This window comes from Peromyscus californicus, unplaced genomic scaffold (genome assembly GCF_007827085.1).
Source record: "Peromyscus californicus insignis strain IS unplaced genomic scaffold, ASM782708v3 Scaffold_1__1_contigs__length_55948999, whole genome shotgun sequence".
In the NCBI taxonomy this organism is placed as follows: Eukaryota; Metazoa; Chordata; class Mammalia; order Rodentia; family Cricetidae; genus Peromyscus; species Peromyscus californicus.
In genome coordinates this window covers 20,425,476-20,450,089 of record NW_026294492.1, presented here as the reverse complement: position 1 = coordinate 20,450,089, position 24,614 = coordinate 20,425,476, and the positions used below count along the sequence as shown (strand labels likewise).

Below are 24,614 nucleotides of genomic sequence, written 5' to 3'. Positions count from 1 at the left end.
CCAGGAGGGCGGCGCCTGCGCACTGCGCGTCTGCGAGGCACAGTCAAGACAGTTGTGCGAGCGCAGATCGGAGAGACCTGCGGTGGTTTGAGTGGTGGCAAGCCCGCGGGGCTGAGCGGGGGTCCTCAGCCTTCCCGGCGACGGCGGCACCGAGCTCGGCAGCAGTGGAAGGCGGGGCGCGGCATGTCCTGGGTTCCGCGGGACCGGCAGTGAACGCGCGTGCGGGATGGGCCGGCGCCGGGGTGTGGAGCTCTACCGGGCCCCGTTCCCGTTGTACGCGCTCCGGGTGGACCCCAAGACCGGGCTGCTCATCGCTGCGGGCGGAGGAGGCGCCGCCAAGACCGGCATAAAGAATGGCGTGGTGAGAACGCAGGGCTACGGGGAACAGGTCATGCCGTGGCCGGGGGCGATTCCGGAGTGGCGGGGGCGGGGGTGTGGGAAGGTGGGGGGGGATGCAGGGGTGGACTGTACCCCTGCTTTGGGCCCTGCCCATTTCTAGTGGGAAAACCCCGCGCAGACGCCTGGGTGCTGGTTTCAACCTGAGAAAGAGTGGTCGAGGCGTCCCAAAACAAAGTGAAAGCTGTGCGGGTCTGTGAAGGCAGGGCTGCCCACCACGCAGGACCACGGGAGCTGGTCCAGGGCTCTTATTCTGCCCTTTTCCGGGAAGGCACATTGTCCTGACTGCCTTCCAGCCGCTGGAGCCTGGACTCCTTTCTTTCCGTATACTGGACCTAGTAATCTGAGCCCTGCTTGCTGTACGAATTGGGGAAGCTCCAGTAAGAACACAAAGCTCTCACAACAACAAACCCCATGAGCTAGAGGTGCGGGAAGCCAAGGAATACGACTGAGACCGGGACTCGATGTGACTTCCGGGCTCGCCTGAACTTTGCTCGTTTTGGTTCCCCCTCAGCACTTTCTGCAGCTAGAGCTGATCAATGGGTGTCTGAGCGCCTCCTTGCTGCACTCTCATGACACGGAGACACGGGCCACTATGAACCTGGCACTGGCTGGTGACATCCTTGCTGCTGGACAGGATGCCCAGTGTCAGCTTCTGCGTTTCCAGGTCCATCAACAGAAGAGCAATAAAGCCGAGAAGTCAGGTGAGGAGCTTTGGGGAAAAAAATCACTCCGATCTTGGTCTCTAAAGAAGAGAGATAGATGTGGGGTTGTGGTAGCACCCCACACTCTCTGTACTCTCCGTAGAAACGGACTGGTACTAGTTAATGCAGAAGCCTGGATTCAGCTAGGTTGTGGTGGTGCAATCTCAGTGCTTAGGAGTGATATTTAGTAAAAGGATATTTAAGGCTAGCCTAGGGTACATAGCAAATCCCTGTCTTAAAAACAAACGAACAACCCGGGGGCGGGGCAGGGCAGAGCAGGGCAGGGCACAGCTGGGCCTTTAATCCCAGCACTGGGGAGGCAGAGGCAGGTGAATCTCTGTGAGTTCGAGGCCAGCCTGGTCTACAGAGTGAGATCCAGGACAGCCAGGACTGTTGTACAGAGAAACCCTGTCTCAAAAAACAAACAAACAGAAAACAAAGAAGCCCAGAAAATCCCGGCCAATGTTCACATTGTAGGTTCCAAGGAGCAGGGACCTCGACAGAGGAAGGGAGCCGCCCCGGCCGAGAAGAAGCCAGCAGCGGCCGAGAAGAAGCCAGCAGCAGAAGCTCACCGCGAGGGGGTTGAACTCAGAGTGAAGAATTTGGAGGCAGTACAGACAGACTTCAGCACTGAACCCCTGCAGAAGGTTGTGCGCTTCAACCACGACAGTACCCTGCTCGCCACGGGAGGGACCGATGGCCACGTCCGTGTTTGGAAGGTATGGTTTTAGGGGCTTAATCGAGGTGAATGTCAGCTGCAGTAACACCACCAGAGTCGTGAGACTCCGAATATGCATCCTGGGAAGCTTGTGAGTGGCCATTAGGATGCGAGAGAGGGGGATGATAGTGTTCTTGCTATGTCCGGTCTGAACCGTGATACTGGCTTGGCTGTAGGTACCCAGCCTGGAGAAAGTTCTGGATTTCAAAGCACATGAAGGGGAGATTGGAGATTTGGCGTTGGGTCCTGATGGCAAGGTAAGGAGGTGGGGGTGTGGGATACTAGTGCAGAAAAGGGGGGGCGGGGCTCTTACACTGCTTGCCTAGTAAAGTAGATGTCCTAACTGTCCATCTTTGGAATCTTTACCCCTGCCCAGCTGGTCACTGTGGGCTGGGACCTGAAGGCCTCCGTGTGGCAGAAAGGTCAATTAGTGACGCAGCTGCATTGGCAAGAGAATGGACCCACCTCTTCTAGCACGCCATACCGCTACCAGGCCTGCAGGTGTGAAGACCACGGGGGGGGGGGGGGGCGGGGGACGGGGGGGGCAGCCAAAAGAGGCACGGGCAGCTGTCCTGGGGAAGTGGGCAGAGACCGGAGGGGGCTGGGGATGACTGTAGCCCTGTTGGAGGTGGTCTCAGGCGTGACCAGGGTACAAGAACGCACAAACCCGAGGGCTAGCGGGAACTGAACAGCCTTCTGCCGGGCTTCCAGATTTGGGCAGGTTCCAGATCAGCCTGGCGGGCTGCGACTCTTCACAGTGCAGATCCCCCACAAGCGCCTGCGTCAGCCCCCGCCCTGCTACCTCACAGCCTGGGACAGTTCCTCCTTCTTGCCGCTTCGGACCAGGTCCTGTGGCCATGAAGTCATCTCCTGCCTCAGTGTCAGGTGTGAGATGTTGCCGCTCAGCCGGGAAGGAGGGTGCCTGAGGGAGCTCGGGAGCGAACCCTGCCTTAGCCTCCTGAGGGACCCACTGTTGGGTGAGGGGGTTTCTGCCCAAGCTTCTAGAACAATGAATACTTTGTTGTGTGTTACAGTGAATCGGGTACCTTCCTAGGCCTAGGCACGGTCACTGGTTCTGTCGTCATCTACATAGCTTTCTCTCTCCAGGTAATGGGTAGAGGTCGGCACAGCCTTACTTGCAGGAGGGCTACAGGCTTACTCTACCTGAGTGTGCCGGAAGGAGTCTGGCCCAGTCCATAGGGGAGGCCTGCTGGGGCTGTGGAACGTGTGTCCCCCAAGGGAGCCTCCAACCAGGCCCCCCTCGCTTGTTCTCTCCTCCTCCAGCGCCTCTATTATGTGAAGGAGGCCCATGGCATTGTGGTGACAGATGTGGCCTTTCTACCCGAGAAGGGCTGCGGTCCAGAGCTTCTTGGGCCCCATGAAACGGCTCTTTTCTCTGTGGCTGTGGATAGTCGCTGTCAGTTGCATCTGCTGCCCTCACGGCGTGAGTCACTGTCGGGTTGTGTGTGTCGGGGGTTGCCGCTTCATCTTTAGTATAGCAGAGATTAACCCCTGGAAGATGGACTGTTGGTAGCCACCCATCTGCCCCTGCTTGAATGGAAGGGGTTAAGGGCTCTGGTCTTGGAGCGGCCCTGAGGCTCCTCTGCCAGCTCACTTCTCCCCCTGTCCCACCCTCAGGGAGTGTTCCTGTGTGGCTACTGCTCCTGATGTGTGTCGGCCTTATTATTGTGACCATCCTGCTGCTCCAGAGTGCCTTTCCAGGTTTCCTTTAGCCTCGCTGACCGGTGGGAATCAGGCTTGGACACTGCCGCCTCCCAGAGCAGAATCACTGAGGTCCACAGCTGAGGCTGCCTCCGACGAGACTGATGGGGACTGCCTGTCCCTCAGCTAAAGCTTGCCTGTGGCCCCGCATCACTCTGGGTCTTGGGAACTCTGCACTCATCGCCTGTGGATCCATTTAGGACAGTGTGGTCTGAAGCCCAGGGCACACTACCTGCCTCGTTCCCTCTGCCTCCCAAGGCTCCAGAGTCGAGCTCTTCCTTCTCTAGAAATATGTGAAGATGCCCAGGAGTCTGGAGGCATTGCGATCCTTCTTACAGAAACCGTCTCTCTTCCTCCCCTTACAGCCATGACACGAGGTCCCGGGCTTTGGCTGAGACAGTCTGGGCTGGCACTTGCTGTTAGGGCAGGAAGAGGCAAAGGAAGACTCAGGGAGCAGGGGTCTGTGGGCTCAGGTGGGTAGCACCAAGCCAGCCAGGCCACCCACACAGGAAGCTCCTGGATGCTCTACTCCAGCCTGAGGAGAAGGGAAAGTGACCCTCAGCTCATTAGGCAGGAAGAGTTGATATTTAATAAACAAAGAAAGATTGAACCAAGACCCCCACACAGCTCTCTGTCAGCTCTTTTCTTCTTCAGGAGCGAGGCCAGGCAGCTCCACCGAGTGCTGGAAGACGGCTCGGGCATACTGGTGTAGAACACGGTCCATGTAGCAGTGTCGCTGGGGTAGCAGCCCTTCCAGGAAGCCAATGTGGCCGCCCCGAGCTGTGATGAGCAGTGCGACACAGGCAGACTTCTGAGCGGCCTGCAGAGGGAGGGCTGCGGGGGAGTCAGAGAGGTCAGGAAGCTGCCCTGTAGTGAGAACCGGGGCTCATACCTCAGTTACAACCCGCATCTGTGGTGCACTAGCCTTGGGGTCATTGTGGAAGCCACTCACCATGTGCTGGGGAGAAGGGGTCGTCTGCTGCATTGAGGCAAAGAACGGGGGTGTGGATGGCATCTACCTTGGTTCTTGGGCTTGAGGCTTGGTAATAGGCCGCACAGTCTTTATACCCAAAAGCCACAGCTGTGTAGCGCTCATCCAGCTGGCGGATTGTGCGAGCCTGTGTGGGGGAGGTACGGTAGGCTGTGAGAGTAGAAGACAGGAGACTGACACTAGGTAAGGGGGACGGTTGAAAAATACCTTTATCGCAAAGTCTACGTCCAACACCTTTTCAATCGTCTTTCTGTTCCTGGAAGAGAAAACATCAGGGTTTGTCTGGACTCCCCTAACTCGGAGCTCACAGCGTCTGTCTTCGTACCTCGTCCAGAAAGCCCCGTGTGGATCTGACCCAAGCGCTAGCAGAGCCGGGTACGTCTGCTGTCCTACCTGGCCACGAGCCGGCAGAGGCCAGCAGTGAGGGGCTGGTTGAAGAGCAGTGAGTTGAGCGGTGTCTCCAAAGAGTCAACGGTCTCAAAGGAATCCCAGCATGCAGACATGGTCAGCCCGGCTGCCAACCCTCCGGCCCTCCCGGTCCGTGCCAGGTAGTTCAGCACCAGTATCCTGTGAAATTGGATGAAAAGGCCATGGGAAGTGTTGGCATGGAGTAAATCGGGGCAGAAGAGAAGGAAAGGAGAAGAGGAACAGCTGGGGCTTTGGAATAAACCCAGGCAACTATTACCCTCCAAACGAGATGCCCACAGCCAGCAGTGGAGCTTGGGAGTAGCGGTGCTTTATGTGCTTCACGACTGTTTCTAGATCTTCAGTGTTGCTGGCACAGTACGCCCTGTGAGTCTGAGGGCAAACCGGGTCGTTGGCTAGGGAGGGAGGCCCTTGAGAAGGGAATCAAGGAAGGGCTCAGGAGGGAGCGCAGAAGGGGAAGGGCGGAAGTAAGTGGGTAGAGCCCCAGGACCGGGTGATCGCTACAGGGAGCAGGTGCAGGGCCACCACAGGAAGGAGGGTACTCACCAGCAGTTCTTCCCCTCGGCAGCCACGGTTATTAAATACAACAGCCCTGGGGCAACACAGGTACGTGAGCCAGACCCTCCCGAGAAGACCCTCCCCCTTGGTGGTCTTCAGAAAGGACCCTGCCGGAGAGTACTGTATCAGGGTCAGACCCGCTTCTCCCTTCCCAAGTTCTGTACCCCATCCTTACCGATAGCCGTCTTTCAAAGCTTGGTCAACGAGGTGTAAGATGTATGACTCCTGGCTACTGCCGCTGATGCCTGGAAGCACCAATACTATGGGCTGGGTGGTGGGGTCCGGGTCGGGACTGCTCTTAGGCTGCTCAGCCCAGTCTAGAAGGAATTGGCCTCCATCTGGGGTCTGGAGGACTTCGCTGGGGTTTAAGAGAGATGTGTATAGAAAGGTACGATCAGGAATTGGACTTCAAAGGTCTCCCCTCCGGCTCACCCACAAGCTCTGCAGCTTGTCATGGGTATTATTTGAAGGCATGCTTTATGTAAAACAGTAAGGCTGACCATAGAGAATGGATGCATGAACTATTAAGCTTGTGTAGGTGCCAAGTAGTGAGTCTTTCCATATGCCCAATCTCACATGCTCAGATCAACACACTTTAGGGCAAAGATGGCCTTCGTTAAAAGAGGTGGATCAGTTTCCCCTAGAAACGGGCAGCTTCGTGTTCTGACTGCGCTTACCTCTGGTAACGGACATCAGGTTGAGACTGCAGGAGGACTCGAAAGATAGTTTGTAGCCGTCCCTCAAAACACCACAATGTAGGGTAGAAAGTCTCCGCAGTGACTGGACAGTGTTGCTCCAGGAAGGCCAGAAACTGGGGCCCAGCCACCAGACGAGGCCTCTGTAACCACACAACACAATTGGCCTCTTTTTCTCATCCCAGGCACTGGAGGGTGAGGGATCTCTTCCCCAGAGTCCAGCCTTAAGGACACTGCTTTGCCACAGTGAAGAGTCAATAACTCGGACTGGAATGGCCAGGTCCCCTTAAATAACACATATAGTCATGTAGTGCCCCAAAGCACCCCAGTCCTAAAGTGTACCTCCAGAACTGACTCTGAAAAGGGAACTCCTGCAGTTGACTGGGTACTGACTCCCTCACTCAGCTTGTCCCCTCACATCTGTGTTAGAACACATAATACGGACTGCTCAGTTGATCCCCTATAGTAAGGGCTGTGGTCCTCTGGGTGGTTAGTTGGAGTCTGGGTCTTTTTATTTTTTTATGATTTGATTTTATCTTAATTATGTGCCTCTGTTTGTGGGTATGTGTACACAGGTGCAGATCTTGCCCAGGGGGTCCAGAAAAGGGTGATAGATCCTCTGGAGCTGGAGTTACAGGCAGTTGAGAATGCCACAGCATGGATGCTGGGACACAAGCTGTGATCCCCAGGGGCAGTACATGCTCCACAGGGCCGAGACATCTCCAGCCCAGGGTGGCCTTGAACTCACCCTAATCCTCCTGCCTCTGTGCTGGGCTTGTGTCACCAGGCTCTGCTGGTTGGGATTCCTGACCAGGCAAAGAAATGTCAGTACCGTTCAATCTGTGACCTTCACATTGCGGTTGAATTGTCCAAATGCATCTCCCTGAAGCTTGCTCTGGTCAGTCTGGCTCTTCCTGTGCCCCACTGTTTTTGAGCACCCCAATGTCTACATAGTTCTGCCCAAATGTGAGTGTGCTCAGTGCTGAAGGGCTGCTTTTCCAAGGGTACCTCATATTCTCTTGTGGAGCTCCAGTTCTTAGGCTGTGCTGTACAGGAGGAAGCATCCTAATGTGAACAAATATTTCCTTTCTTCATGCCAACTAGGGGAAAGGGAACAGAGATGGGATAATAGGAATAAAGGAGGTCAGTGGGCATGAAGCCCTGACTCTCAGCCTCTGCTTGGTTCTGCAGAGCCACAGACTAAATGAGAGGGCCTGGCCTCACAGACTTAAGAGTATGCTGAACAAAATCAGAGGACTCTAACGTTAAAGACTGAAATTGAAGGGCTGGGGTATAGTTAGCTCAGTGGCGGGTGCTACATTCAATCTCCAGCATTGGGGGAGTACATTTTTTTAATCATAAATGGCATTTCTAAGTAATTTAACCCGATCTTGTTTTATCTACAGTCCTGCTACTCAAAAGGGGCTAGGCAAATAACACAGTAAAGAGGCCCAGTGGAAACTGTGACTTGGACCCTGGTCCTTAACCCTGGAATAACAATGAAATCACCGCTATAATGCAGACTAATCCCAACCTTATTCGATAAGATAGAAGTAAAGAAATTATGACTCTTACAGGTTAATTGGTCTGCCCAAAGATGAAGCAAACAAGGGAAAGTGGAATTAATAGCTATGATAGCAACAAAATAACTTGTAGGTAAAATTGTTGAATGCTAATTGCATTCCAGGTGTTGTGCTAATAAGTAAGCATTTTATGTGATTTTAAAACATTTTTTATTATTTATATTTTAGATTTATTTTTATTTACTATGTGTGAGTGTTTGCCTACGTGAATGTTTGTGCACCACCTATATGCCTGGTGCCCCTGGAATGCAGAGAGGGTTACAGACAGTTGTGAACTGGGAGTGCCATGTAGGTGGCAGGAACTGAACCTGGGTGCCCTTAACCACTGAAATACCTCCCGATTTCCATTACTTTGATTTCCCAGTGGCCACAATGGTTCTCTGTGCTCTGAGACAGGTCCCATGACCCCTGTATGGGCACAGGACCTTGCTGTGTTGCCCGTTGCCCAGGATGGCTCAAAACTCTTGGGCTCAAGTGGTCTTGTCTCAGCCTTCCCATTAGCCAGGACTGAGCGTATAACTCCCATAGATCTTTTTAAGAGCTGAATCAATAGGTTTCTTGTTAGATTCATTTACCTAAATAGATTTTAATGAGATTAAAAAGTTACCTTTCCTAAATATGTAGATTATGTATCTTATCTACATTTCAGTTGAGAAAATATCCAAATTGGTCAAAAACAACCTGTTAAGACTTCCCCAGCACGGTATACACAGAGTCTAGCACTTCAAACAGGGCTGAGTGTGTAGGGGTAGAATTATCCATCTGTCCTAGGCTTGGCAGGAACCTCAGTCAGTCCTCAAGGAGGCCCCGCTAAGTTGGTGGACTGCTGCCATAACCACACAGGCATCCGTTCCATTATTCTGTGCAGCTAGCGAACACAACCTGCATATTTTAGTTAAGCCACCTAAAAAAGGAAAGCAGAAAGCCGCAGATCTCTGACACTTGAGGGATACCCTCCGCCCCACCTTTATCCAAAGGTCAGGACGAGGGGCGCACTCTTCCTGTGCCTCAAAGACCCCGCTGGCAGGGGAAGATTCCGAGAATCTGAAGAGGCAAAACCGGCTCTCCAGTAGGTCATAATAGCAAAATTCACTTGGCGCGGGAGAACCAACTACCCTCTCAGAAAGGGCTGGAGGCCAGGCTGAAGACTAACCCCCATACACTCTAGAACCCCAAGCACGCCGGCCAGAGCTCAGCCCTCACCCACCTGGGGCACACATGCCCAGTAGTAGCCCAAGTAGAGAGCAACGCCAAGAGCCAGGAGCAGAGAGAAGGTGTCTGACCAGGTGCCGTTCTGCGGGCTCAGGGAGGAATTCAGCATCTTGGTTATGTGGGGATATTCCATTCCCCAAGCTCCCGGCGGGCTCCAGCTCCTGAACTTTGACTCTTCCGCTTGCGGGTTGTCGTGGCCCCGCCTCTTGCACGCCATTGGCAGGCCTCTGCGGGTCCCACCCGCCCTCGGCCCCGCCCACCTCCCGTTCCCAGGCGAGGGGCGGCGCTTGGGAGTCAGGCGAACCTCACAAACACAAACCAGAGCGGCTCTGACCCAGTCGCCCACGCCCCTCCACCCCTCCTGCTTCTCCTCGGAGGTGAAAAGCACTGTAGCCCCAGGGCAAGCAGCGCCCCCGCATCTGCCATCTTGGTGCATGCTGTCTCTGGACGGCCAAGGCTGAGTCAGGCAGCCCGGGAAGGTTCTGCTCAGTCACAGAGGGCAGCCATTCACCGTGACCCTCACACACTGGGCACGGGCACTGCCCAACAAATGGTTACACACTCGGGTTTCAGCCGCTCGGTGGTGATACTCTGCTCCCTCGGTTAAGTGTCTCTGCGTTGTCTCTTACAATCCCCGCCAACAGAAAGGGTGCAACAGATGATTTGCTCATCAGCTCTATTCCAGGCATTGGGTATACATGTCCCAGGGATCCTGACCCTGTTTTCACTGGGATGTTTGAACGGGGACTGTGTTCCCACTGTGGACTGGAATCATCCGCCAGTTGTACCACACTCCTGGTGTAGGGAACAGCCAAGGCATGGATGTATCAACCTATGTGACACAAAATCTCTCCATGAGATTTGAATGTTGAACTCTTAGGACAGGAAATGGTACTAGAAAAAGGAAGTACTCCCCGCTGCTGTGTGGGAGCAGATGAGAATGATGCCCAAACGTCAATGGAGAAAGGCAGAAAAATGAGTAGGAGTTTCCCAGGCTAGTGGGAGGCAAGAATGCTAGCTCAGGATAAGTGAAAATCTGGAGCCAGAAGAAACGTGTGGCTGAGCGTGTGGGTGATGAAGGTGCTGAGCAGCTTCCTGAGGGCAAAGGGATCCCATCAAAGGGCTCGGAAAGAGAGCAGAGAGAGATGTTTTAGAAGAAACCCTCGGGCTACTTAGAGAAGGAGAGTAAAGACAGAAGCAAAGGGGCCACTTGGGCGCTGTTAAGAGCACTCAGATGGGGTTGGGGATTTAGCTCAGTGGTAGAGCGCTTGCCTAACAAGCGCAAGGCCTTGGGTTCGGTCTTCAGCTCTGGGGGGGGGGGGGCACACAGGGGCACAGCCAGGGAGAAGACTGAGCTTCAGGATAGACGGCAAGGTCAGCAGGACTCCAGTGTGGTGGAGATGAGGCCGAGTCTCGGGTTCCTGACTGGCATGTCTATCCCCAGGGTGGGGAGGCCAGAGGAGGGAGAGAGGCTAGAAGAGGAAGAGAGTGCATTCAGATTCAGACGTGTTGGGCTAGAATGCTGGTCCGTGTTCTGTTTTCTTAGACTCTGAACCTTTCTATCCGCACCCATTAATCAGGAGCTAGCAGCTCAGGTTATGTACCTCTCCCCTGAAACTCAGAGCCCGTTCTCTCAAGCAACTAAGGGCAGCCCCTATGCGCCAGAGCCCTCCCGAGTTATTGAATCTGGTTCATCCTAGCCCTGCCCCTGCCTGTCTTTCCCTCAGAAAAAGACCGTGGATCATGCTTGCCCTTTGCTCCTGTCTGCCTTCCAAAGGACACTGGTGCTTCCCCCTTGGGACTGTGTGTGCATGGCTTGTCTGGTCTTTTGTCTCCAAGGTAACTGAAGATCATTAAACTTTTCTTTTAAAAGTATTGACTCTTTCAGTGCCAGCACCCAACCACAAAACCCACATGCAGGCGCAGATCAGTGGGATGTTCAATTCCTGAGGTCTGGGCCTTGTAGACTGGAGTTAGAGATCTTGGAGTCATTCCCATTTAGCTGGGATGGGGTGGCTTTTTGTCTTTTTTATTTTGCTTTCGAGACAGGGTCTCACGGTGTATCCCTGACTGGCCCAGTAACTGCTATGTAGACCAGGCTGGCCTTGCGCTTGAAGTGATTCTCCTGCCTCTGCCTACGTGCTGGGGTTACAAGTGTAAACCATCATGGTCGGCTCATCAGCATTTAGATGGTGAATTCATTTGTTGAGTTGATTTTAAAAAATACTGCAAACTGGATGTGCTGGACGCAAGAATCAAGATGTCATCAGGGTGGGTTCCTTGGGGGTCTGTGTGTGCGTCTCTCATCATTTCTGAGGGTTGGTTGGTAATCTTCAGTGTCCATAGGCACTCTGATCTCTGTGTCTATCATCACGTGGTGATCCCATAACAAAATACTACAGATTGGACAGTTTTGTTTTTGTTTTTTGTTTTTTTTTCAAGACAGGGTTTCTCTGTGTAGCTTTGTGCCTTTTCCTGGACTAGCTCTGTAGACCAGGCTGGCCTCGAACTCACAGAGATCCGCCTGCCTCTGCCTCCCGAGTGCTGGGATTACAGGCGTGCACCACCACCGCACAGCTGGACGGTTTTTAAAGATTTTTTTTTTTTTTTTTTTTTGGTTTTTCGAGACAGGGTTTCTCTGTGTAGCTTTGCGCCTTTCCTGGTACTCGCTTTGGAGACCAGGCTGGCCTCGAACTCACAGAGATCCGCCTGGCTCTGCCTCCCGAGTGCTGGGATTAAAGGCGTGCGCCACCACCGCCCGGCTTAAAGATTTATTTTTTACTGTGTGTTTGTCCATGTGTGTTTGTGGGGGTGCGTGTGAGCACAGGTACCCGAGAATGTGAAAGGAGAGCGTTAGATCCCCTGGAGCTGGAATCTCAGGCTGTTGTGGGTCACCTGACATGGGTGCGTGTCACCTGACATGGGTGCTGGGAACCAAACATGGGTCTCTGCAAGAGCACACTATGCTCTCTCAGCCACTCAGCCCAACTCTCTAGCCCTATGCTGGACAATTTATAAGCAATAAAAATTTGTTGCTCATGTTTTTGGGGTGTGAGAAGTCTGAGATCAGGTGCCAACAGCGCTTAGTGTCTGGTCATGACCTGTTCTTCATAAATGATGCCATTCATGTGTCCTGACATGGTGGAAAGAACAGGCAGGAAAGACAGCAAAAGGCACAAATGATCTGCAGCTTCTCCCATAAGGGCATTAATCCACATGCAGGGGCAGAACCCTTGACTTAATCATGTCCCCAAAGTCGCTACCACTTAGCACCACAACAAGGGTAAGTCTCAAGACATTAATTTTGGGAGACACTTCAGGCCATGGAAGTGTTATTCCTGTGCGTGTTCAAATTTTCTCTCTAGCCATGGACACCAGTCATATGGGATTATGTACTCCAGTGTGACTTTATCTAAGCTAATCACATCTGCCATTACCCTATTTCCAAATATGATGGAATTCAGAAGTTCTGGGGGTTACAGCTTCAACAGGTGAGCATTTGGAAAACACAACTGAACCCCTGACTGTTATGGAATAATCATTTTGTACACTGTGAAGATGTGTCTTTGCCAAGGCACCTTCTGATTGGTTTAATAAAAGAGCTGATTGGCTGGTAGCTAGGCAGGAGGTATAGGTGGGACAGTCAGACATGGAGGATCCCAGGAAGAAGAAGGGTTGAGTCTGGAAAGTCATGAGGAGACTTGGAGAGAAGCAAGATGAACTTGCCGTACTGAAAAAACATACCTCCATGTGGCAGAGCATAAATAAGAAATATGGGTTAATTTAAAATGTAAGAGCTAGTTAGTAACGAGCCCGAGCTACTGACCGGGCATTTATAATCAATAATAAGTCTCAGTGTGGTTATTGGGGAGTGGCTGCTGGGACACAGAGATACTCCTCCTACACCTGACAGGTAACGATGGAAGTTACATGAACAGATGGACGCATAAGCAAATGAAGAGTAAGGAGGGACTTCCAAGGAACACCAGCACACGCAGAGAACCGAGACCAACTGACCAGACAGGGAGGCGCAGCATGGCGGAAACCAGTGGACACAGATCCAAGCTAACCTTGCCCGACAGCGCCCCCCACAGGAAGGATAGTCTGGGTGGTTTGTGGCTGTGATGGCTGCTGACTGAAGTTCTGATGAAACTGAAGGAGGCTGAAGATCCTGATGCATGAGATTATTAAAAAAAACAAAAACAAAAAACTAAGTCTATGGACCAGTGCACCCAGAGCTTAGGTAGAAGCACTCACCCCTGGGATAAAAGTAGGTGACACTCCATTTTGATCTTAAACCACAGAGCTGCCACATCTATGTTGGCAAACTACCGCTCCTGTGGCATTGGTTTCTCCTGACACACAGCCCCATCGGCCTCTCCTCTCATGTGGAACCTCTCCTCCGTGATGCACATGTTCGCAGTGACACACTGACCCCTCCCCTGGAATCTCAGCTCTAACAACTTGAGGAGCGCTTGTTCGGATGTCTTGATACATCCAGCCTGTTAACACCCATACTGTTCTGCTCCTAGACAATTGGCCGAGTACTGGCCACACTGCTCTTTCCAGACTAACAGTAAGTCATAGTCTATTCAGTCACCAACGCGTTTCTCAGATAAAGCCAGTGGCACCCACAGCATAATCCTAGTTAAAGGCGTTTTAAACGAACACAGCCTCATATCTGCCCAGTTGTATCTATTTCTCTCTCAACACCCTCTGCCTCACCATTGTATCTGTGTCTATCTTACACACATGCACATTAGTCTCTCACGACTCGGTGACTCTCTTACACACAAACCAGCCTCACCACTCCGTCTCTTGAAAACATGTCTCATGTATATCCTATGCCTCACCAGCCGCCCCCACACACACATCCTCACAAATCTTTTCTAGTCTGTCATGCACACATACTCCGCCTCACCGATCTGTCACACTCAAAAAAAAAACCGCAAACCAATCTGCCTCCATCTGGATCCCAGTGGCACGCACCGAGGACCCCATCCATCTTCCCCCAGACCCGCATGGAACAAGGCCAGGTGGAGGCGCTGCAAGACAGGTCTGGGCAGGGCGGGGCGGTGGCCCTCCCGTGGCTGTCGCTCGCTTCGGACTCTGCCCGGGTCTGGGCGGTGGCTGCAGCCGGGAGGGCGACGTGGAAAGGCCACGTGGAGCCCCCGGGGGGAGGGCCGGCTGCGGGCAGCCAGGCAAGGGCGCCACGGTGCCTATAGCGCGCACGAAGCCGGAGCCCCAGTCGCGCGCAGCGCCACCGCAGCAGGTGGGTCGGACTCGGGCGGGGGCTGGGGCCCAGCGGGCGGCCGGGGTACCGGGCTTCTTGGGGGTGAAGGCAGAGACCTTCTGCCTGCGGTCGGGATGCCGAGGGCGCCGTCCTCCGCATCCCTTGCGTCTTGGACTGGGCTGGGGAGGTGGCCCTGGCCTCTAAGTACCATTGGGGAAGAGGTCATCTCTGAGAGCAGGTAGAGGAAGGGTGCAAAGCGCCCCCCAAAGCCCTCTGGGTTTAATGGCAGGTCCAACAGCCCTGGCGGCAGGATTATTTCATCCTCATTCAGTAGATGGAGATGATTGAAAGGACGCTGGCCGTCGTCATCCAACTGTAGGTGGCTGGTCTCCGTGTAGTTCAGGTGTGAGCCCCTTGGGCTGCATAGCCGCGGTCATTCGGGGTTCCCCCTCCCTAGACGCAGGCACGAAGGGGCTAAATGAAGGAAGATGACTAGATTCACATAACTTGTTCAGAAATGACATGGATGCCCTTCATGGTGCCAGCTCCTGTCCTGGAAAGGTTCAAGAGAGGCATTAGGGCTATTTGACAAGGGTATTGTAAAAGAAATGCATCCATGAGATGGGAAGCCATACGAGCTAAGGCTCCAAAGACCCCCTGCCACATGGAGGAGCATCTGCTGACCCTAGCTTAAACCTATACTGTTTCATTGTACCCCCCTGAAGCCCCTGTGAAACTTTCTCATCTTAATCATGAAGACCCCAGGGCTAAGGGAGGTTAAGACGCCCGCCTGGACCACACAACAGTGCAGAGGCAGGATCTGATCAAAGGTCCAACCTCAAGGCCAAAGTCTCCTCCTGTGAGCTGGGGCAAAGGCTTAAAGAAATTGGAGGCAGAAGGTTGTTGTGGGGGTGTGTATGTGTGTCTGACTTGAATAGCTTCACTGAATTATATCACAACTTAACTAGCAGTTACGGTGGCTCTCGAGTGTTTATTAGGGTAGTTACGTTTATACATGCTATAATTATAGGAAATAGCCAAGATCATTTTTTTATTTTACAAGCAATTGTTCAAGGACCACTCTATTTCTGTTACTTACAAAAGCTCTTACAAGGGCTTAAAACTGCGTGAGTATGAGCAAGCCATACCACATCACCCTCATTACACCTCACATGAAATGTTGTCCCGGTTCTCCTAAACAGTGGCTGAAAACATCAAGGGAATAGTAGACTCAAAGCCTGCATGCAGCGCTCTTCACTCTTGGGGTAGACTGCAACCAAGTGCAAAGGTTACAGGGGGGGGGGTGTCCAGGTCGAAGGCGGAACAGGTTTGGACGAGAACACTAAAACGTGAAAATAAGAAAATCTCGTACGTCGTTGTTTGAAGCACTGCTTGCTCTAATGGAGCACTGGAGGGGGAGGTAAAGAGGATGTGATACCTGAACACCCAAGCGAGGACTCTGGACTGTAAGAAAAACAAGGAGCCATGGAAGGTCTTGGGGTTGGAATTGCCAGGTGTGGTGGTGCACACCAGTTATCCCAGCGCTTGGATCAGGAGTTCAGGGTTATCCTCAGCTACATGCTGAGTGGCAGGCCAGCCTGGGATACATGAGACCACGAGGGATTTTCTTAAATTAATTGATTATTTGAAATAGGGTTTCTCTGTAGCCCTAGATGTTCTGGAACACACTCTGTAGACCAGGCTGGCCTGGAACTCACAGAGATCCACCTGTTTCTGCCTCTAAAGCAGTGTGATTAAGGGTGTGTGGCAACACCCCTGGCCTGTATTGTTTTTATTTTACATGTATGGGCATTTGGCCCACATGTATGTTTGTGTACCACTGTGTGCCGTGCCCTCAGGGGAGACAGGAGGCCGGGAGAGGGCTCAGGCCCTCTGGAACTGGTTACAGATAGTTACTAGCTAACGTATGGGTGCTGCTCTTAACACCTGAGCCATCTTTCCAGCCCCTTTTGTTTTGTTTTGTTTTTTTAAAGCCTGAGGACCTGAGTTCAAACCCCCTACCCCACAAGGTGGCAGGAGAGAGCCAATTCCCCAGAGTTGTCCTTTGACCTCCACAGGCGTACTTTGGCACACACAGGCCTACACTCATTCAGAGTAATAAAATAAACAATAAAAAAATGTTTTTGGAGCAATGGCATTCTAGTAAAGGGAGACTTATCTGATGTGGGTGTAAAGACGGTACCACAGGCTGGGAGAACAATAAAAGTGTGTGAGAAGAAGTTCACTGTCCACTTACCATTTTCAGCAATCCCATGAAAGTGGCTCTTGGTTCTGTCCTCTACACACACCAAGTAGTTCCATATGTAAGGGACTCACAGGACAGAGAAGAGGACAGGGACTCTGATGTACATGGGAAGGGCTCAGAATCAGCACGTGATTTACAGAGCCCGGTGAAAAAGTGGTTGAGACTTTCGGGAGAGCTACAGCAGACAGCAGACAGCTGTGTGGCCAAGTAGGTCCCACACCTAAGAAGCCAGCTCCTACAGGGCTGGGGTTTGGATTATCATGATTACTTAACAAGCCACTCCAAAACTTAAGTGGTTTGGATTTGAAGATAGAGGAAGAGCCCCCGAGTCCTTCAGAATCCCTCCAGGTCTTCAGAAGGGGCTCCATCTGTGGCAGGTGCTTGCAGATGGTCTCAAGCTTCCCAGCAGTAGGCATGCTGCTTGTACAGTTGGGGTCAAAAGCAGCTCCAGCACTTACCTTGCTCCTAGGCAGACTAGATGATCATAACGATGCTTCAGTACCAGCTAGGCTACGGGAATCCTCTGCAGGTTAAAAAGCAGTCTATAACAGCCGGATATGGGGGCACGCTCTCTCCTGTAATTAGCACTTGGCAAGAGGCTACATGGGGAGACCCTGTTTCATAAAAACAACTAGAGCTAGGTGTGATGGTGCACGACTGTAATCTCTGTTCTTGGGAGGCTGAGACAAGAGGCTTTCAGTGAGTTTAAGGCAAGTCTGAGTTATATGAGTTCAAAGCTCACCTGGATTGCATGTCGAGACCTTGTTTCACCAACCAACCAAAACAACTTAGTAGCTTCAGATGATGACTTTGCTCTGCATGCTGTCTAGGCGAGGCAGTGGAGACCAGCTTTCTTCTGTTCATGCTGCTGGCTACACCAACTGGAAGGCTCACAATTGGATATGGGAGGTTCATTCTCTGACTTGTCTAGCCTGGAGGTAGCTGGGCCCCAAGAACTCTATTCCTATGTAGTCTTTTGGGGGGTTTGCGGGGGAGACAGAGAGGGGCAGAGACACCGCCTGGACTGGCAGTCTTTTGGGTTTATCTTAGTCACTTGGAAGCCAGTCACTAAGTCAAAATGTAGAAAAGAGATGAATTAGACTCCAGGTTTGTGGGGAAGGAAAGTAAAAACAAATTGAATACATGGACCAGTAAGATGGATAGTAAAGGTGTTCTGATCCCCAGGTCCTACACCGTGGAAAAAGAGAAACGACTCCTGAAAGTTGTTCTCTGACCTCCACATGTACACTGGCACACATGTCTACAGACAGACAGACAGACAGACACACACACACACACACACACACACACACACACACACACACGAAGAAAAAATAAGAAAGGTAATTTTTAAATTAAAAAGAAAAAACTAAAACTGTAGGCATGTTTTTGGGGTCCCTGCAGTCAGCCTAATGAATGAATGGATTAGTGGGTGGAGGGGGGACACTTCCTGCCGGGCCCAAACTGCCACCACTAGGGTTTGTCTTTGGAGTTCAAACATCCTCTTCTGAAAAGCAACCTTAGGGGACGACAACAGATTCAGTCCAGCTCTGAGGGACTGAAATGATGTGAGTCTCTCCTGCAGCCCGGATGCTGGCAGGGAACAGATGGGGAGGAGAAAGTAAGTTGAAGGACTCAGGGGGAAAGCCAGGGGGGAAGGTGTGCGGGAAGGACTTCAGAGCAGCCAGGACAACTTGTGGAAGGAAGAGGCCCCCTCTCACTTAGCTACCACCAAGCCTGCATGGCAGATGGAGACCGGAGAGAGGGAGAGCACACAGCCAGCGCAAGGCAGAGCCTTCGGTTAGGACCCTTACGCTCCGTGTTCGAACACTGGGTTAGACCTCCTTCTCCTAGCAATTCTGTATTTCTGTGTCCCTCCCTCTCCGTCAGCATCTCATTCCATTGCCTAGGCTGGCCTCGAACTCATGACTGTTGTAACTCAGCCTCCCAGGCAGCTGTGACTGTAGGTATGTGTGGCACTCACTTCTGCTCATCTGTTCATTGTTTAAACATCTGTGTATCTTTTCCTGATTATGTAATTTTGCAAGCCTTAAGGAGGAAAAGAGTTAGTTTGGTCTTATACCTCCAACTTACTGAGAGTACCTCATTTATAAGAAAGAACTTGAGAAACAGTAAAGAAACTGGCTGGGGAAATGACTCAATAGTTAAGAGCACCTGTTGTGGCCCTTGCAGAGGACCCAGGTTCGGTTCTCAGCATCTACATGATTGACTCACAACCTTCCGTAATTCCAGTTCTAAGGGATCTGATCCTCTCTTCTGATCTCTTTGGGCACCAGGCACTCACATGGTACACATGCATACATGCACACGCGGATCCTTGAGCTTCTTGGGCAGCCAGTTTAGCTGAACTGATCAACTTGAAGTTCAGTGAGAGATTCTGTCTCAAAAAATGAAAGTGGTTTGGCAGCTAAAAGATACTTACTGTGCAAGCCTGGGAACCCGACTTTAATTCTTGGAATCTATGAAAATTCCGGACTCCATAAAGATGTCCTCTGACTCCCACACGTACACCACGACACAGGTGCCCACCTCCACGTCACTCCCAACAATAATGTATTTTTAAATTAATGCAGGTTTCTTGTGATCAAGGATAGTGACCAAAGAAAGATATTTGACATTAACTTCTGACCCCCACATGCATGTGCACAACTACATTAATAGGTTCATACACCACACACACATTGCACTACACACACACACAAACACACACACACACACACACACACGCATGCACACGCACGCACGCACGCACGTGCATGCACATAAAGGAAAAATGAGCACGTGGCCTGTGCTATGATGGCTCCATTTTTTTCTGGGCTTCCACTCTTTGCCTTCTTACTCAAGGCAGCTCAAAACGGTAAATGTTATGCTTATCTCCCTGTGAGCCGGGTGCTTGCCAGCTCCACCTCTCAGCTCTTAGGGACCTAATGCCCATCCTGGATATGGTTCTAGACCTTGTTAGGATCATGGACCTCTTAGAGAACCTGCTGAAAGCTACGGAATGTTCTTTAGGAAAATCTAGTGCTGGCCTGAGTTTTAGGTTCTGTGGACGAGAGGTCCTGACCATCAAACATCTGATTATTTTTCTGCACAGAGATGGTTTTTCTGGGGGGATGTCTCAGTTTGGATGGGCGTCTGCCTCCTTGGAAACTCACATTATATGTACACATCCCTAGGATGAACCAGAAAGCTTTATGTTCTGTGTTTCCAATGGACTCATTTTATATTTGACCATTTCCATATAATCAAGTCTGTGTAATGTAGAGACAGCCAGACTGACTTTGAACTCACAATCCTCCTGTCTCAGACTCCTGAGCGCTGGGATTATTTATTTATTGTGTTTTTTGAGACAGGGTTTCTTTGTGTAGCCTTGGCTGTCCTAGAACTAGCTCTGTAGACCAGGCTGGCCTCAAACTCACGGAGATCCTCCTGCCTCTGTCTCCCAAGTGCTAGGATTAAAGGTGTGTGCTACTACTGCCCAGCGAGTGCTAGAATTATGAGCATGCACCACCACACCAAGCCTCAGTAGGTTTTTCATAAGTACAGACTAACAGTCCATCTCCCTCTTTGTCTCTCTGTATAGTTTTGGTCTATGGTGATCCCAGCTTTCCTAATCTATCCTTTTCCCATCTGTAAATGAAGTGGCCTACTCCAGAGCAGACACACTTAAGCAGCACTTTAAGCAGGGCCAGTGGGACACAGGGAGGAGCCCTCACACCCAGAGCTACCTCCCACAGCACATCTCTGCTTTTATGCACTTAAATACTGGAGTAGGATTTATATATTTTCCTATAATCGGGACTTACGTTGAGCAAAGTTCCATGGGACGTTGCTGGTGTGCATGTATAGTCCTCTTTGAGCAGACATCCCTTTTCCTACGTGTTTCCATATGCGAGGAAAGAAGTCATTTCTTCCTGAGCCATCTGACCCCCAACACTGCGGCAGACACCCCTCTCCTGATTCTCTGATTCTATTCCTAGCTCCAGTCTCCAGAAGGATGTTCCAGTGTCTGATGCAAGTGTTGATGCTACCCCTGTTGCTGCTACCTTTGGGTCACGCTGCTCCCAAGGATGGAGCTGCAAGGTGAGAGGATTAGGAGGGTAAGTCCCTGGGCTGGGGTAGGGAGAATCTCTGGAAAGACGTCAGGACCCCGCCTGCTGAAGTATAGCCTCCTTCATTGCTGTGTTGAGCACCCCAACCTTCTGCCTCGTGATAATCAGAATGTCACAAGCAGGGACGTAGTGCATGCTTGGAGACCCCTTTGCAGCCAAGAGTTCAGCCGCAGTCCTGTGTAAAGCAGCAGGAGGAGGCTAGGGGCTGGGACAGGGGCTGTGATCTGTGAATCAAGACCTGACACTGGGAATACCAAGGAAATAGGGATCATTAGCTAACGTTTCTGACTTGCTAGAACTGCTTTCTTCAGTATGTGCAGTAGGATCGTGGGTATGAGGGGCCAGCGATGCTGGAACAGCCTTGGAGGGCTGGCGACAGTGACCTAAGTGGCTGCAGCAACTCCTGCCAGTTCTGTTACTCCAGGCTGCTGTGGGCAAACAGTAGCCACATGCAGGAGTCGGAATACATCCTGAGACCCTGGGCCGACTTAAAGTCCAGGCTGACATCCATGCCCTCTGCTTGAAAAAGGAAGAGGCAGTGATGTGTCCTGGGGCAGACTGGGTCTGTAGAAACCTGGGCATCGCTACTAGCCTTAGCTTTCGATCTGCTCCTTGGATGCTGGCATTGAAGAAGCAAGACAACAATAAGCCACTGTGTCTTTTTTGTTTTGTTTTTGTTTCTCGAGACAGGGTTTCTCTGTGTAGCTTTGCACCTTTCCTGGATCTCGCTCTGTAGACCAGGCTGGCCTCGAACTCACAGAGATCCGCCTGGCTCTGCCTCCCGAGTGCTGGGATTAAAGGCATGCGCCACCACTGCCTGGCTTCACTAGACCATCTTATTGGGCCTCCACTGTGTGTCTACTATGGTGGCCTCAATCTTACCGGGAATTTTCTCCTTTCTTTTCAATTTTGTATTTATTTACGTGTATGTGTCCGTGTGTGCATGAGTGTGGAGGTGCTTGCAGAATCTAGAAGAAAGGGTTAGGTCCCCTGAAGTTGAAGTTACAGGTAGCTGTGAGCCACCCAATATGGGTACTGGGTGAACTCAGGTCCTCTGTGAGAGCAGCAAGTACTCTTACCCATCGAACCATCTCGCCATTGGGGTTTTCTAAAGTTAACTAAGGCACCTGAGCTGCAAAAACAGTCTTAGGAGGTAAGGTTCTTTTTCCAGTGACATCTGAAGAGCTTTTTCCCTACAGCCTTTTCTGGGCATTTGGGTCCGTTGGGTCTGCGGAAATCTAAGCTAGGCCTTGGGCTGAGACTTCTCTTCCCTGTTCTAGGCTGGACCCTGAGGTTCAACAGCCGCTCACGCCCAACCCGTTCCAGCCAGGCCCCGAGCAGCTCCAGTGAGTAAGCTGAGAGCCTTTCAGTAGGTATTAACTGGTCAAGTCTTGGGTCACAGACGGGACTCTCCTGACTGATCTGCTGCTTTCTCAACAGACGTCTGCAGAATTACCTCAAGGGGCTGAAGAAGATGGAAGAGGATCCAGAGCACATGGACCGGGAGCAAGGTGAGGCGCTGGGAGGCTCCTGGGGACAGAGCTGGGGCTGAGTGCCCGCTGCCCTGTGGGTTCCCGCCTTCTCTAACCCAGCTTTTCTCCCTTAGTCCTGCTCTACCTCTTTGCTCTTCACGACTACGACCAGAATGGACAGCTGGATGGCCTGGAGCTGTTGTCCATGTTGACGGCGGCTCTGGCTCCCGGAGCCGCACACTTTCCCATCAACCCGGTAGGCACTGCCGGACACTGTTAGACTAGCGCCTCGCCTCGGAGCTCTGGTCCTTTGGTAGACTCCCTGAAAAAGGAAGCTCAGACCCTATGCAGCAGGGACCAGGCTGTTGGGGGACGGGCTGGGTTCCTGGCAATACCTATGGTAACTGTTCCCACAGGTGATCCTGACGGTAGACCAGGTGCTTGAGACCCAGGACCTGGATGGAGATGGACTCATTTCTCCCGCAGAGCTTGTCAACTTCCCAGGAGAGGCCCCCAAGCACCCAGAGTCCCTCCCCCCAGCGCTCCAGGAGCCACAACCTGTTGGAAGGCAGCTGCATTTCGCTAACAATCCATTGCAGCCAGACTCCCAGGGATCCCCGGAGACTGGAGAAGAGACTAGGGACCAGGCAGAGGCCAAAGGGGAGCCTTTGGAACCTGTGCAGGAGGCTGGACATCAGACAGGGTCCCAAGTAGATACCCTCAGTCCTACAGGGGAGGCTAGGAGACAGGCAGAGGCTGAAGGAGATGTCCCCGTTCCCAGAGAGGATGCTGAGGGCCAGGTGGAGAGCAGGGACACTGAAGGGGAAGCCAAAGAGCTGCAAGTGGAGACACTAGATACCATAAACACTCCAAACAAGGTTGAGGCTCATAGTATTCAAATGGAGAACGATGAGATATAGGCCCGACGGCACGGGCTCGCATCCCTTCAAATCTCAGTGAGGAGCAGAAGCATGAAGGGCTAAGAGCCACCTCTGACAGGGGTACGGTGGCACAAGTCAGTAATCCTAGAACTTGGAAGACTATAGCAGAAGGATTGAGAGCTCCAGGCTAGCCCAGGCTATACAGCTAGTTGGAGGCCAGGCTGGCCTACTTAGTAAGACCCTGTCTTGATGAGGGAACAAAAGCACTCCTATATTTCCTTTCTGGCCTCAGGAGGAAGCAGGACTTCCTGTGCCACTCAGGGAGACCCCAAGCTGAGAGGCAGCTTTCAGGCCCCCAACAACTAATAAAGAACAGAATGAATTCATCTCCATAGCTCCTTCCCCTCAGAACACAGGGGCTTGGGGACTGGACAAGCTTCTCGGCGGGATGGAGAGTCAGCTTTTCCCAGGGTTTCTGGCCGGGGGTGCTGAGATCACTAGTCACAGCCAGCTGCAGACAAGCCCAGGAAGAAAGCTGTCTATCCTGGGAGCACGAACTCTCGCCTGAAGATTCCTCTTGACTTGATGGTCAGACCTCTGTGACCCGTGTTGTGGCTCAAGGCAGAGAGATGGTCCCCACTCCTAGGTGGCATTAATAACTACCCTCCCCTTCTCTTCCTCTTCCCCCTTCTCTTCCTCTTCCCCCTTCTCTTCCTCTTCCTCCTCCTCCTTTTCTTCCAGGCCCTCGAGCTAGGTGACAGCCACAGTGGTCAGGGAGCCTTCTTTCTGGGTCCATGGGGCTTCTCTGTCCAAGACTACCTTTTCCCATGGGCTTCCCAGGAACCTACAAGTCCTCAGAACTTACCGTGAGTCAGGTTGGCACTTCAACCACAAATGTAGCCTGATGCAGAACGCTGCTGTCCCTTGGGGAGGTTAGATGCAGGTGACATGTCAGGATCGGAATCTAAGATGAGATTCCGGACAGTTGGACAAAAACATAGGCTTCCTTGTCAGACAGACGTGAATTCAAATGAGTCATTTAATTAGGTGTGTTCCACCTTCGTGGGCATTGCTTAACCATCGCCTTCAGCTTCCCATCTGTCAAATGGAGTTGATTTTTGCCTGGTCACAGAATTATCGTCAGGATGAAAATCAGATAAAATGCTATATTAAAATGTCAGCCTGGTGCCTGGTGTGTACAAAGTTCTCAGAAGAAGGAGGAGGAGGAGTAAGGAAGCCCATGGGAAAAGGCAGTTTTGGACAGAGAAGCCCCAGGGACCCAGAAAGCAAGCTCCCTGACCACTGCGGCTGTCACCTAGCTTGAGGGCCTGAAGAACTTTCTTTTCTGTTGCTTTGTTCTAGAGAGGGATGGGCTGTCCTCCCTGGACTGGATGGCTCAAGGTCCCTGTCTTCCCTGACACTCCTCCGAGGACAACTGATGGGGAGGTGCCCACTGCCTTAGCCGATGTAGCCTCCCTCCGGGTCTATGTGGGTGGGGCTAATCTGAAGAATGAGGGGAAAAAAAGATGGAGGACTGTGTGTCAAAGCCTCAGGCATTTCAACCAGAGCAGTCTGAGTATCAAGAAGGACAAATGGGCTAGGCCTAGGATTCCAGCACCGAGAG

General features: G+C 52.0%; 3 protein-coding genes across 7 annotated transcripts; 2 read left to right on the top strand and 1 right to left on the bottom strand.

Annotated features, from left to right (window-relative positions):
- Positions 1-61: 61 nt before the first annotated feature.
- Preb (prolactin regulatory element binding) lies at positions 62-4,162 on the top strand. The gene is made up of 9 exons (XM_052746091.1): positions 62-361; positions 911-1,100; positions 1,578-1,819; positions 1,995-2,075; positions 2,195-2,319; positions 2,530-2,703; positions 2,853-2,925; positions 3,103-3,262; positions 3,457-4,162. The coding sequence occupies exons 1-9, from the start codon at positions 227-229 to the stop codon at positions 3,549-3,551; spliced, it is 1,275 nt and encodes a 424-aa protein (XP_052602051.1). The 5' UTR covers positions 62-226; the 3' UTR covers positions 3,552-4,162.
- Abhd1 (abhydrolase domain containing 1) lies at positions 4,104-14,099 on the bottom strand. 2 transcript variants are annotated; one of them, XM_052746090.1, is made up of 9 exons: positions 13,995-14,099; positions 6,193-6,353; positions 5,691-5,873; positions 5,504-5,549; positions 5,217-5,329; positions 4,925-5,098; positions 4,739-4,787; positions 4,493-4,658; positions 4,104-4,374 (listed from the first exon to the last, which is right to left on the bottom strand). In XM_052746090.1, the coding sequence occupies exons 1-9, from the start codon at positions 14,004-14,006 to the stop codon at positions 4,175-4,177; spliced, it is 1,104 nt and encodes a 367-aa protein (XP_052602050.1). In that variant the 5' UTR covers positions 14,007-14,099; the 3' UTR covers positions 4,104-4,174. The 2 variants fall into 2 exon arrangements, with proteins under 2 accessions (XP_052602050.1, XP_052602049.1); XM_052746089.1 differs by lacking the exon at positions 13,995-14,099 and adding an exon at positions 9,001-9,220.
- Cgref1 (cell growth regulator with EF-hand domain 1) lies at positions 14,064-24,170 on the top strand. Of its 4 annotated transcripts, none has more exons than XM_052746096.1 (6): positions 14,064-14,277; positions 20,506-20,608; positions 21,918-21,983; positions 22,078-22,148; positions 22,244-22,365; positions 22,526-24,170. In XM_052746096.1, exons 2-6 carry the CDS (start codon positions 20,523-20,525, stop codon positions 23,027-23,029), a joined length of 849 nt encoding a protein of 282 aa, XP_052602056.1. In that variant the 5' UTR covers positions 14,064-14,277; positions 20,506-20,522; the 3' UTR covers positions 23,030-24,170. The 4 variants fall into 4 exon arrangements, with proteins under 4 accessions (XP_052602056.1, XP_052602054.1, XP_052602055.1 ...); XM_052746094.1 differs by having other exon boundaries at positions 14,162-14,277; positions 21,918-21,987; XM_052746095.1 differs by having other exon boundaries at positions 14,164-14,277; positions 20,512-20,608; positions 21,918-21,987.
- Positions 24,171-24,614: the final 444 nt, after the last annotated feature.

Coding starts and splice junctions, on each gene's coding strand:
- Preb (XM_052746091.1), top strand. CDS start 227: ATGGGCCGGCGCCGGGGTGTGGAGCTCTACCGGGCCCCGTTCCCGTTG. Junction 1,101..1,577: donor CAATAAAGCCGAGAAGTCAG/GTGAGGAGCTTT, acceptor TTCACATTGTAG/GTTCCAAGGAGCAGGGACCT. Junction 3,263..3,456: donor GCATCTGCTGCCCTCACGGC/GTGAGTCACTGT, acceptor TCCCACCCTCAG/GGAGTGTTCCTGTGTGGCTA.
- Abhd1 (XM_052746089.1), bottom strand. CDS start 9,138: ATGGAATATCCCCACATAACCAAGATGCTGAATTCCTCCCTGAGCCCG. Junction 5,874..6,192: donor CCTGATGTCCGTTACCAGAG/GTAAGCGCAGTC, acceptor CTTAAACCCCAG/CGAAGTCCTCCAGACCCCAG. Junction 4,659..4,738: donor ACGTAGACTTTGCGATAAAG/GTATTTTTCAAC, acceptor TCCCCCACACAG/GCTCGCACAATCCGCCAGCT.
- Cgref1 (XM_052746096.1), top strand. CDS start 20,523: ATGTTCCAGTGTCTGATGCAAGTGTTGATGCTACCCCTGTTGCTGCTA. Junction 20,609..21,917: donor CCCAAGGATGGAGCTGCAAG/GTGAGAGGATTA, acceptor TCCCTGTTCTAG/GCTGGACCCTGAGGTTCAAC. Junction 22,149..22,243: donor GCACATGGACCGGGAGCAAG/GTGAGGCGCTGG, acceptor TTTCTCCCTTAG/TCCTGCTCTACCTCTTTGCT.